The sequence below is a fragment of the Danio rerio genome, chromosome 1, assembly GCF_049306965.1.
Source record: "Danio rerio strain Tuebingen ecotype United States chromosome 1, GRCz12tu, whole genome shotgun sequence".
Taxonomy (NCBI): Eukaryota; Metazoa; Chordata; class Actinopteri; order Cypriniformes; family Danionidae; genus Danio; species Danio rerio.
Window position 1 is genome coordinate 39,344,308 of NC_133176.1, and position 13,541 is coordinate 39,357,848.

Sequence of the window (13,541 nt, forward strand, 5' to 3'; positions counted from 1 at the left end):
CATATCCAACTTGACCCGTAGAGAAAGCCCTGGCTCGCAAAGGTCAGCCTAGTCTAGACTCTCCTTTCCTCGAAGCAGCCTGCGGCAACCGACGGAGCCCCCTCCCCTCGCATCTGACACCCCTCAGCCTGACCCACCCCCAACCCTAGTGAAGCTGCCTCTGTAATCTTTTCATTTTTCCTCCACTCCCTCTCAGGTCTTTGGGGGCTTAGAAAGGTGAGGCGGGTTGTACCAGCAAATCAACTGTGCCACTGTCCATCTGAGCTCACCAGCGTCTTGAAGGCAGGGTGAAAACAGTCCCATCTGGCATCACTGGGCGGTTATTACCAACACGCTACTGTTTTCATAGGAGCTGTGGGGTTATTCACAGGCTTGCGGTGAGAGTGGATTGTCTGTGCTGACTGAGGAAAAGCAAATGCTTTTTTTATTTGTTCCCAGTCAAAATTTTATGCACATTCACATCAGTCTACAAAATGTTAAGTTGAAAACTTTTTGAAGGACAGCACATTAAGGTTAAAATGCCCTCTTTATGTGAGACGGACAGAATCATCTTCTACCAAGCAACAGGCAAAACTGAAAGATAAAAAGCTTGTGAAATGCTTTCTGTGTCTGTAGAGCTCTATTGTGTTTTATTCAGTATCGCTTAACAAGCCAAGCCATTCACGCTTTTCCAGTAGTCAAGAAAGCATCATAGTGCTTGTGTCAGCTTCCTTGTCATGATATTCCATATTTGTTTACAACTGAAAATCCCGGTGCTGTGTGCCACAACCGAAAAATCTGTAAACTCGTTCAATTTCTTTCCTTTTTTTCCTTAAATGAATGATTGCTTTGATAGGAAAATGCATTAGATCACATTTTTCTCTCTTAACCCTCCTTTAGGATGTGAACTCTGGCAACAAGGGGAAAAATACTCATTGAATATTCATTAACTCGTGCCTAGGTGTGTACACGGCTCTTAACCACACTTGTTTATGACTTAAGGACTTGTAGCGCTGACCTTAGTTTAACACAGCACCAGATACCAAATTAACCTCTAGCCTCCTCAGGGCTACCAATGCCCTGCTAACAAGCAAACTGTCTGGATGCGCCAGAAGTGCTTTATGATTCTGTCTCTCAGGTGCATCCCCTCCTCTGCCTGTGAACAAAAGACAGCTTTTTCTTCCCCATCTCCCTCTCTCTCTTTTGGCTATACAGGATCTTCTTTTTTCCTACATGTTTTAGCCACACCTCAACTACAACCTGAAGTTGCTTATTATACACAATGTACACAAAATACTTTGACAAACAGACAGACTATCTATCTATCTATCTATCTATCTATCTATCTATCTATCTATCTATCTATCTATCTGTCTGTCTGTCTGTCTGTCTGTCTGTCTGTCTGTCTGTCTGTCTGTCTGTCTGTCTGTCTGTCAGTCTAGGTTTCTATACGTCTGTTTGTTCGTCCATTTTTATCAGCTCATCTGTCATTCTTCTGTTTGTCTAACGATTTTATGTCCTAATGTAGCAAAAGCGACGATTCCCCGTCTTTACTGCCACCGTCGATCTGGCTCTTTTTTCCACTACGCATTCTTTGTCAAAGGAGATAACGCTATCTTGTCGGCTTCCGTACACTGGCTTTCTAACGAAGCATCTGGTTGGCTGAATGGTGTACACACCATGGAACTAGAATAAGCGGACGAGCTCATTGGTCAGCAGTCGCTCAGTCGAAACGTGCGGTTAACGTTGCTAAACGACATAGGTAAATAACGTTAAATGTTGTATGCTTTAATATAAGAATGCATTCGACGTTAGTGGGGTTTTAAAAAACTGCAGCACTGTAGTTACCTTGCTAGATATACGATGACACGTTTATTAAGTGATACGTTGGGTTGGAATGCTAGCATGCTAAATTAGCCGCTTATCGATAACGTTCACCGGCAATTTCCAAACAAATAAGGTTAAACCTCTTCTGGAAACCCCTTATGTGGTTTAAAATAAACGTCTTTAGTACGTTTTGTTGTTATTGTCACATCCTTTTTGTTAACAATGCAGCCATGGTTCATTTTTATAAGAGCTATTCATAAACTTCATTGTCATTCATTTTCAGCTAAAATGAGTCTCCGAAAGCAGACACCAAGTGATTTCCTGAAGCAGATCATTGGGAGGCCAGTGGTGGTGAAACTGAACTCTGGTGTCGATTACAGAGGTACAAACTGAAATATGCGGTTGTTTTTATGTTTGTATTTTACATTTATCATTTACAAGTTATCGAGGGTATGCATGAAGGGACTGATCATATTTGTTGTGTTGGAGGTAATAAAATAGGATGGTTTGGAAGTCAATCTTGAAGAAAACAACATAATTTCCTTATTGTAATTTATTACAAGTTCACTGCCACATGCAAGTTAAATATGGATAAAGTTGTGTCAGGTAAAGTAAGTTTTATATTCCAGGATTCAACGCTAAAGATTTTTTTTTTACTGGCCCGAAACTTTTCACTGGTCTGACCAAATATAACAAGTTACAGTTTTTCTCAGTGGCTTTGGTGCATTTCTCACAGCACTATTTACATTTGCACAACAGTTAATGCATTTCTCAAAATAATTAGTCATTTGTGCACATCCTATTAGCAGTTTCTCATTCCTTCCAACACATTGCAGATGCTTTTGGACATGCATCAATTACTTTCATACAACTCTCTGATATTTATAACATTATCATCTGCTTATGTCAACTAAACTTGTGAATTCTGAGTAGTCATTCCATATAAAACAAATAGTTTTCATTTCATTACTTGAGTCATTACATACAAAAATGTTGAACTAGTTGTCAAAATCTGTTAAGCAATATTTTATAAAAAAAATTAAATCTTTATTTTCCTGATAATGTCTAAAAAATTGAACAATTTCATGATTGATTTATAGACTTGTGTGTATTTTAGTTTCAGTTCCTATATGTTTTGCAATATTGTGTACAGTTGTGCACAACTCTACCCAAAGGGAGTTTGTTTGTTGTAAATAAGGGTGTATGTATTCTTTTGCACAATGGTGTGAATAAATTAGAATTGCAAAGAGTATATACAGTTAAAATGTGAAACATACATATTCAGTTTGTTGTACTCCGATTCCTCACTAAATGCAGTGATGTCTAACTTTACTGTAGTTTTCAAATGGCTGTGCAAATAGTATGCAGTGTTGTCTTGAGCATTTTCAGGAAGTGTCAACAAAATCTGACTTTTTTTGCATTGAAAAAATGTACAGAGTAAACTGTCATCATGAAAACAGGACAAAGCCATGTGACTATCTTGTTCATAAACAATGGTGTCAGGACTTTTCATTTTGATGATACTGGCACTTTGATTAACATCAATACTTGCTTTTGAGGAATGAACTATCCATTTTGAGCATGTGACGCATTTTTGCAGTTTATCATCTAGGTTTTGCAGTTTAAACTAATTGTTTTGAGAAATGCATTAACTGTTGTGCAGAAATGCACTAGTTTTGTGAGAAACGCACAAAAGCGACTGAGAAAAGCTGTAATAAAAAATATCCTAGCCACATATTTTAAATGTTCTGTCAAAAATAACATCTGCGAATGTAGCATTTAATGCTAATAAATCTAAAATAAGCAAAATTTATAGTGTAATGCAGACAAACAAACAAACAAAAAAATAATAGAAAATGTGCAGGTATTTTATTGCACTTTAAAATTATTTAACAAAATGTGGCTGACTTGCCAAACTTGCGGCAAACTGTGCAGAACATCACATTTTTTTCGTCATGTTGTACCCAAGACATTAGAAACAGACGTTTTCTTTTAGCTTAATAATTTGAAGTTGCCGCCTCTTTGCTGTACTGGTTTTTACCAAGTTTTAGAAAAAAATAACATGCTCACATCATCCAATCACATAAGAGGAAGCGAAAAGCAATATGGTGTTTACAACTTCACTGAGAAGGTAGTATTTAAAGGCTTGAAATAACAGTTTCTTAATTTTAAGACCTGATTAGGCCAGTAACGGTCCTGTTTAATGTCCCTAGCATCTCGCACACTAGCCCCGGGCCATTGGGCAGTCCTTATTGTTGAGCCCTGTATTCACATATTCTCACTTTTTTTCTTAATAATATAATTTTAGAAAAGTATTCTTTGAAAATTCTAAATAGTAAAATCATATCAGCAAATGACTATAAAAGTACAACATTGTTCACAGTCAAATAGATAGTACTATGTTGTTTTCATGTCAAACTTACTTATGATTTCAAATCAAATATTCAAAGTACCGTGGGAAACAATATAGGGAGCGTGTCGCAAGTTGTCGTTAAATAAATGTGCGAATATAAAACCAACTTTACCTCAGTTGCTGTATCCTGCTCTTGATCTAAGGCTTTTAGTCTGAAACCTTCCTTTAGTATTGCCACCATTTTCTTACACTTGGATATTTGTTATCAAACTTTTTGATTTCCATGCATTTTATTGTCTAAATCAATATTAAAGACCCTTTGATTTTTTTCCCCAGTGTTTTATTTCCACTTGTTAAAGCAAGAGTGGAGTTTGCATCAACTAAAAAGGAAATTAATATTGGTTGACGTTTAAAATATGAAATCAAATCTATGTAAAAATTAACAACAACTATTCTTAATTACTATACTTCTACTTTTATTATAAAATATAAACAGGAGTAAGTCAATATACTGAAATAGGCCTGCACGATATTGAAAAAAAATGGCAGATTTTTCTGTTTTTCTGCAAAATACATTGTAATATAAATATCATTTAACAAGATAACTTGATAACCTATGTTTAGAAAGAATTCATACATTGTAAAAAACTATTAGTTGCTTTACTTTTTTTTTTTTTTAATAAAAAGTGAAAAGTACCTTAAAAGCTACAAGTTGACTTTGAAAAGTGATTTTAGTGCTTGCTCATTTTTTTAAAGTAAAGCAAACTAAGTGCTTTTTATGGTGCAAGTTTACATTGATTGGGATAATTTTGGTTTTATAATGGAGTTGAAATGGTGCTGTGCTTAATATTGTTTTGAAACTCAATCAAATGTAAAATAGCCTCAATATTGTTTTCACTGTAAAATTAATTATTACCCAGTTAATATTGGTTAAAGTGGCAAACTAATGTCTTGTACCCAAATGGTTTAAATTGATTTAAAATCGTCTGATTTTAAATTCACAGGCCTTGTCAACATCCAAATCCAAATAGAAATATTTCACACTATTAGAACCAATTAGATTAGGTTGTGATATATTAATCTCAACATGACGTTGCAGATCCTGCGATCTGAATATTGTAGATTGGTACATCTATGCTGAAACAATATATTGTGCAGCCCTATAATAAAATTAATCATTTTTAAAATGTTTAAAACCCTTCTAGTAAAAAATTGAGTTAAACATTGTGCTTGCAATGATAGTGGTAAAGTATAAAGATTTAAAATGACAATTCATTGTTTTAATTAAAACTAATTTGATTTTAATTATATTATATTTTAATTTAATAAACTAGGGCTGCAGTATGATTCTGAAATGTCTTCTATTGATTCTTGTTGTATTTATGCCTGATAAGATTTTTCTGTTCATTGACGATTGTTTTTAACAGGTTTCTTCTGTAAATCATGGCAAAAATGTAGTTTTTTTTTGTGTGCATGTAGTAAAATGGGCACATTATAGGGAAATGGCCAAAAAAGATTCATACTTACTTTAAGTAAGTAACCCATATATTTTTAAAGTCACTTCTACCTGAAAAAAACATTTTAGAACTTGACAAATTTAAATTTAAGGATACAAACATCATACAAGTGTCTCTTCCAATTTTTTATCCACTTTTTAAATGAGACCTCTTTGAATTTGCAAAAGAGGAAAAGTGGATTAAAATTACACCACCTTTTATTCATGTTTCTTGTTCTTGTAAATTTGCTAACAACAATTCAGTTTTAGTCTTGGTAATAAGTGATTTAGGAGATTTATGTATTTTTTTTCTTCGAGAAGTACTGTTCTGCATATATATTAGGGCTGTAACGATACACGATATAAAATCGAAATCGCGACACTCAGATCTACGATCCTGTGTCGCGGTGTAATAAGGAAGAATCGCGACACATCCACCCCGTGATACCTTTCCAAAAACGTCACGCGTGCCTGCAAAAGTTGAGCTAATTAACACTTTTTTTCGTTCGACATTAAAAGCACTGCTCCGTTTAAGCCCTCGCAATATTTAGCCGGGAGAGCTCGCACGGAGCTCTTAGTAAGGGGCCGTCTGAATGTGTCAAGAATATCAAAAACAAAACCAACTTAACCCCGCTTGACAACCGACAACGCCAGAAACATTGCCAATGCTGTCAAAGCGGCCGGATTTTCAGCGCATATACGATGATTTGCTCACACTGTTAATGTGGCTGCGCAGAGAGGGAGGGGCATTCACCAGATGTCAGGTAACAGTCAAACTTTTCTGTAACCGTGCAGTGCGCTTTCTGTTTGAACCTTTGGGAGTGCTGACTGACAGGTGCGTGAGGTCAGAAAACACGACGAAGCTTTCAGTTAAAATAAACACAGTTTCTATAGTTATAGCCTACTTTATTTAGAGATAAAGGTATATGGCTCTGCATATAATCACTCTATCTTGCTGGAGTTTATAGCCGTTTCGCTTTACTTCAGGACGCATTAACACCGCTCTGAAGGTCTAATCGTTGTTTTAAGTTATCCAGAGCTGTATGAATATACAAATCTTGAATATCACAATAGTATTAAATATTACAATTGTAACAACACAGACAGCAACACTTTTGCACAATCGATACCCAGCTGATTCAGTCGTTTATAAGAGGACCGAGCCTCTTCTTTTTTCCTTGTCAACAAAGGCAGTAAGGTGCGCCTTGTTTTCGGCCACTTGTTTAACTGCAAGGCATACTTAATTTGCGGGATGATAACGTATAACCCGTGCCTACAGACACATTTGCTAAAGAAGCAAAATGGAAGAAGAATATTGCTGTTTGATACAGACCTGTTGATCCTAAACCAGCGCTTATGTTGACCTGGATCTGCGTAATAAACGCAACAAATAGGCTTTACTTTTTATTTTACAGCTTAAAGCATGTACGCAGATTAATGCAATATCATATTTAAACAAACTGTTTACAAAAAGTCTACATATGCGCGCGTGTTGTTGTCTTTTCATCAGGCAGCGCGCGCACTTGAACCGCGAGGGAGAGAGAGGAAACCATAGGCTATATCAGGACATATTCTTTAAAATAAGGATTTCTATTAAAATGTAAAAGGTTTTGTGATTATAATAATAACAGCGGGGCATTAAATAAATGCATATTTTCCGTGGAGCAAGCAATTTGAGGAAGTCTGCGATTTTTATTTGACGGAAGAAATAAACATATGATTGGAAAAAAGCCTATGCCGGTTATTAAAAAGAATCAGTCAGTATTTTCGTTTTGTAATATAAATTAATTATTTAAGTGAAAATAATTTAGGGCAGTCCTATTTATTTTATTCATTTTATTTAGATTATTCTGCTCTCCTGTGCTAAACACTGCAGGTGCGTGAAGATGCTCTACAGCTGTTGTTCTGTTCCGCTATTAATATATAAAAATAAATCAGTATTTTAAAATGCAATATTTAATGTGTCATACACAAAATAGACACGTCAGTTTGTTTAATATAAAATTAATAGTAATCTGACCAGTTAACCGTTAATAACCGATTAATGAGCGGCGGTTGTCGGTTAGCAAAATTAACGAAATGAGCATCCCTAGCTATTTAATTTACTTTTTCTATGCAAGAGAACTTGATTGAAAAATAATTTTCAACATGCTTGAACCATCTAAACAATGGAGTTTAGTTTGGTTTTTCAACAGTATTTTGTTACAAAGAAAACAGAAGTGATAGCTTTGGCTATTTATTTATTTTATATATGGCTATTTATATTGTTAATAATTTGCATAGTTAATATTGTTCTTTGATGTTTAGTTTATAAAGATTTTTCAAATGTTATTTGATTAAAAATTGTTTTAAAAATCTTTTTTTTTTCCATCCCACACGAAAAAAATAAAATAAAAAATCGTGATACGAATCGAATCGTGGGTCAAAAATCGTGATACGAACCGAATCGTGGGTTTGGTGTATCGTTACAGCCCTAATATATATATATATATATATATATATATATATATATATATATATACACACACACACACACACACACACACACACACACACACACACACAGTTGAAGTCAGAATTATTAGCCCCCTTTAGAATTTTTTTTTTTTTTTTTGCTTTTTTAAATATTTCCCAAATGATTTTTAATAGAGCAAGGACATTTTCACAGTATGTCTGATAATATTTTTTCCTCTGGAGAAAGTCTGATTTGTTTTATTTTGGCAAGAATTAAAGCAGTTTTAAATTTTTTAAAAACCATTTTTGGGACAAAATTATTAGCCCCTTTAAGCTATTTTTTCCCTAACAGTCTACAGAACAAACCATTGATATAGAACAACTTGCCTAATTGCCCTAACCTGTCGAGTTAACCTAATTGACCTAGTTAAGCCTTTAAATGTCACTTTAAGCTGTATAGAAGTGTCTTGAAAAATATCTAGTAAAATATCATTTACTGTCATCATGGCAAAGATAAAATAAACCAGTTATTAGAAATAAGTTATTATAACTATTATGCTTAGAAATGTGCTGAAACAATCTTCCCTCCATTAAACAGAAATTGGGGAAAAAAATAAACAGGGGCGCTAATAAATCAGGGGGGCTAAAAATTCTGACTTCAACTGTATATATAAATTTATGTTTTATTTATTTAGTTATTTTGTTAAATATGTAACTGTTATTGATGTACATCAACTGAGAGATTGAACTTGTTGTTAAAAATTAATAATAAAAATATTCTGTTGATCAAAATAAAAATTGGTCTTATGTTATCCAATACTTAGAAAAATATATATTCCCAGAGAAACATCATTTTGACTCAGAGTTTATCTAGTCTGGAGGTGCATAACTGTGGGTGGGATGTTTAACTTTCACACCCACCCAATCGTAATGCAGAATCTTGTGAATTTTTAAATATCACTTGAAGAGAATGTTAAGTTTTCCAACAAGCACTACACAGTCCTGCCTTTACCCCTGATCTTCCAAGAAATCCTCTGAAATCATAATGTAAATGTTTCGTCATGCTTAATGTGCATCTTGCCTTCAGGAGTCCTGGCCTGCCTTGACGGCTACATGAATATTGCGGTGGAACAGACAGAGGAATATGTCAACGGCCAACTGAAGAACAAGTATGGAGATGCATTCCTCAGAGGAAATAATGGTAGGTCTTTATTTATATTTTTTCTGTTATTTATAGCTCCTTAAAAGGATAGTTCACATAAAAATCAAATTTGTCATCATTTACTTGACTTACTTTTTTCAAAGCTGTTTGAGTTTTTGTTCTTTCAAAGGTGCAGATGCTTTGAAGAATGTTGGTAACTAGTTGCCATGAGCTATCTTTCCATTCAAATATGTAAATTAGATGCACAGCTGGATTATTGCATAAAATATTGGCGATCAAATAACATCAGAATGGGTGACATGGTGTCTCAGTGGTTAGCACTGTTGCCTCACAGCAAGAAGGTCGCTTGTGCATTTTGGTTGAGTTGCTGGTTTCTCCCTTAATGCTGTCCCACTGTCATTTATAGTATCAGATGATTTGTTAAAACAGAATCGCATGACTTTTTCATGTGCATGCTGCAATTTATTCAGTACATCTGTTTCCATCATAGTTAATGTACGTTTTTTTTTTTCGTATTGCATATGCACATTTTCTAAATTGATGCACATTTCCATTAAGCATTTTTGTGCAATATGTGGATAAAAATGGGTGGACGGTAACATGGCTATTGAAATCCCAAGTACAATTTTTTTTTTACATTGGAATTTTTGGCTACTGTTTACCAACATTCTTTAGAATATTTTCATCTGTTTTCTGAAGAAAAACGAAACTAATGAGGGTTTGGAATCGTTTGAGAGAAACTAAGTGATAAAAAAGGGTTAAGGTATTCAGCCTAAAATGGAAAACATTTCATGCATTTTCCTGTTTGTTTAGTCAACACAAAAATCTGAAAGTAGTTTACAAAGTGAAAGTTTTTGAAAACCCTGGCGTTTTCCTGTTTGTGTAAATGCTCAAAACAACTGGGAGTTTTTAAAAATGATGACATCATGCTTTTTCATAGTAGGAAGTGCTGGGCGATATGATAATTATTTTCAATATTGAACAATAACAAAATATATTTTGATATAAGTTGTTAATACTTCCAGATTTAAAAGAGTATCCCCCATGTTAACATCCAAAAATGTGAATTAACTTTATGCGCAAAACTGGAATATTGCATAAGATGTGCAAATGCAGCAGACCTTTTCATCCAACGAGTCAAAGTGAACAAAATCATCATTTCATGAATAACAGGTGCCAAATATATACAGTAAAAATTAAATTTGCTGCGGTAGGAGAAGCTGCAAAAATCTTTTCTTTATTTCATAAATGGACTTGCTCCTCAGTGGCATTTAAAGGCCTCAAAAGCGGAGCACAGATGCTCTTTACGGCTCTGGAGATCATTAATAATATAAGATAACACTAATATTAAAACTGTTAAGGCATTTTAGAATGCCAAAAACAACATTTCAGATGTATTACAATACCATTCACACATGTTCATTATCACATTATCTCTTATAACAAAATCACATTACTTTTTTTTTTTTTGTGCCTACTGGAACTTGTTTGGTACAAGTGTTTCCATTGTAGTTTATGTGTATCTTTTCGTATGGAATAAAGTTTGTCCTACTCAGTTATGCGCATCCATTTTTTTAATGCGCATTTTCAAAATTTATGAACATCTTGGCATTTCCATATATTTTTTTAATGCGCATATTCAAAATTGTAATAACGCACTTCTAGATTCCCTTTGTTGCACATTTCTGGTCTGTGATTGGCTTTAAGATCAACATAGAATAAAAAAGTCCCGAGCTTATCATTGTTATTGAACCAAAATCTATTGCGATTTGATATAACATTGTTTATCAGCCCAGCCCTAATAGTAGGTGTTTTGGGTAAAGCTAAGATGGTTTTTTTTTTTTGGTTACATCATTGTCATAAATGTAGCCTAAATGTTTATCTTTGGGTGTACAATCCCTTTAAACAGAAAACAGTGATGCAGTTTCAGAAGCTCAGAGTATGTTAGTTTCAGACTTACAAAGATAATGCTTATAACAAAGTAAATTATTGTTTTCTTTGCCCTCTAGTGTTATACATCAGCACCCAGAAGAGGAAGATGTGAAGCTGCTTTACTTATTTCTTCATGCGTTGTTAGAGAAGTCAATTGTTTACTGTTAATATTCATAAATCCTTTGTTAGCTGATGATGATGTCTAAGTTTGTTAAATGTTTTGTAACACACATTTGCTGTCCTGCAGAACGATGCAGTAAATCATTTGTTTTCCAACAATAAATTGTGTTCATGTTTCCCTGATTTATCAGTTCTCGAGGTGCCTATGAATATTTAAACAGTGATAATTCAGTCATAAGAAATTGCTGATTAGCACTTTCAAGTCTGGAGGTTGTTGAAAGCTTCTTTATTTCCACATTTCCTATCCAATGCGTAATCTACCAGCTGTTGCACTTTATTTGATCTAACAGACTTTCATTGCATGTTGTCATTTTTTTTTTTTTTTAAACAAATCTATCTGATTGTTCTGTTGTCTTATTTTTTTTCAAGGTTTCAGGAAAGTTAAATGTTGAATTCCCTGACCATTTATTAACTAAAAAGCAGAATTTCTATGACCTACAATAGATAAATAGGCAGCAGTTGTGCAAGTTTTTAGAAGAGGTTGCAATTTTTTTTTTTTTTTTCTCAGATTTCTTGCTCTTTATTTACTTATATAACATTATATTTGCGTATAGAAAATGCTCATCAAAATTTTCAATACCTTGAGCTGTAATAGACATGGCATATTGCTGCACCTCTCTTTAGGTGTGTGACATGTTTTACACAATTCACAGGACATTATTGCAATGCACGTTCAGCCACAGCAAAACAACAAATGCCACAAGTATTGGCAGAAATTTTATGAGGAAAGTCACCAAAAAATGTATCATTTAAGGCTACAATAATCAGAAAATTGTTCCTAAAAATCTACAAAGGTATGGTTGAGTGCTGTGCAAACAAAGAAAAAACAGCCACAGACAGTATTTTAACAGGTACAACCTGGCTACTACATTTGAATGCTGGTTGACGAGTTGGAAAAGAATAAAATGGCTGTGAAAAATAGCTTAACCATGATAGTAGGCAAAAGACAAGAAACAAAATACATTTTGAAAAATGTATTAAAATAACAAACAAAAACCTGTGATGTATATGAGCAATATCTCACGAGTAGCAGTGCGATATGGCTGTATATCGGCACAGAGGGAGGCGTGTGTTGGCACGAGGCAGCAGGACGAGTGCCTTAGTGTCCCACCAGTGACGATATACAGCCATATTGCACTGCTACGAGCGATATTGCATTTATACAACAGTTCGACAGCATTATTGTGTATATGAAAAAAAGAAAATAAAACTCAGTCTAAAAATCCATTTGGATGAGGAACTACTTTCGTTCGCCATTCCTTCACACCTGCAGCTGACGTCAGAACAGCAGAAACCATTGCTACTTCACAAACATCACTTTAAAGCTAGTATTTTGGGGATTCTCTAGCGTAATGTCTAAAGAGAAGACACAACAAGTAGTTTTGCTCACATTTTAGGATCATAAGGCTGAGATTACTACCAGATTACTGTTATGTTTGTGATAAGGAAGAACACTAAAACACATGCGGGCATCTTTCTTTTTACTGAACTAGTCTGCAGTTACAAAAACGGGAGACTTGTTAGAAACAAAAAGATGTCCAACCAAAATGTAACTCGGGGTTATTCAAAGAGTGGCCAACACAAAATACATACATTCCCAAAATACATACATATGTGAGTCCCATCTCACAGTCAATACACTGCAATTACTATGGTATAAAAACAGCACTGCAGCATTCAAAAGAGAGAGATCAACTTAGAAAGTCACTTACCAATTTATTAGTTGTTTGATCAGCTGTAGTTTTATATGCTGAGTTTTCGTCTAAGTGCTTATTATATCATCTTTGTTGCCATCTTATTGATGGACAATGTCAACCGTCTTTGCTCATTATGACAGGCTGATGGATGACGCGATGTATCTCTGAAATTATAAATATTTAAAATAGGCACTATGCTTGTAAATAAACTGATGTTGCAATCTTAACAGCTACATTCTCGCAAAAAAAAAAAAAAAAAAAACTCAAATACATTACGTTGCCCAACAGCTGAAATATTTGTCAAACTGTAGTGAGTTTAATGATCTGCTGTCACTCTATGTGGGTGGAGTAATACACAAGAGTGAAAAGGCTGTAAAAGTTCTGTTATTGCTGAATATCGCACTGCTATCAGCCAATCAGATTCGAGAACCAGACAGAACTGTTGCATAAATTCAAAATCAA

The 13,541-nt window shown here is 34.4% G+C and overlaps 1 protein-coding gene across 2 annotated transcripts; it reads left to right on the forward strand.

Moving 5' to 3' along the window:
- The first annotated feature begins 1,647 nt into the window (after positions 1 to 1,647).
- lsm6 (LSM6 homolog, U6 small nuclear RNA and mRNA degradation associated) lies at positions 1,648 to 11,509 on the forward strand. Of its 2 annotated transcripts, none has more exon segments than NM_001002077.2 (4): positions 1,648 to 1,741; positions 2,090 to 2,188; positions 9,196 to 9,309; positions 11,280 to 11,509. In NM_001002077.2, coding segments are annotated over 3 exon segments (243 nt in total). In that variant the 5' UTR covers positions 1,648 to 1,741; positions 2,090 to 2,094; the 3' UTR covers positions 11,315 to 11,509.
- The last annotated feature ends 2,032 nt before the right edge of the window (positions 11,510 to 13,541 follow it).

Excerpts from the sequence above, each read along its gene's own strand:
- lsm6 (XM_005159968.6), top strand. The coding sequence starts at position 1,965 with ATGTGGTTTAAAATAAACGTCTTTA. Across the intron at positions 1,990-2,089 it reads GTTTAAAATAAACGTCTTTA|CTAAAATGAGTCTCCGAAAG; the intron begins GTACGTTTTGTT and ends ATTCATTTTCAG. Across the intron at positions 2,189-9,195 it reads CTCTGGTGTCGATTACAGAG|GAGTCCTGGCCTGCCTTGAC; the intron begins GTACAAACTGAA and ends TCTTGCCTTCAG.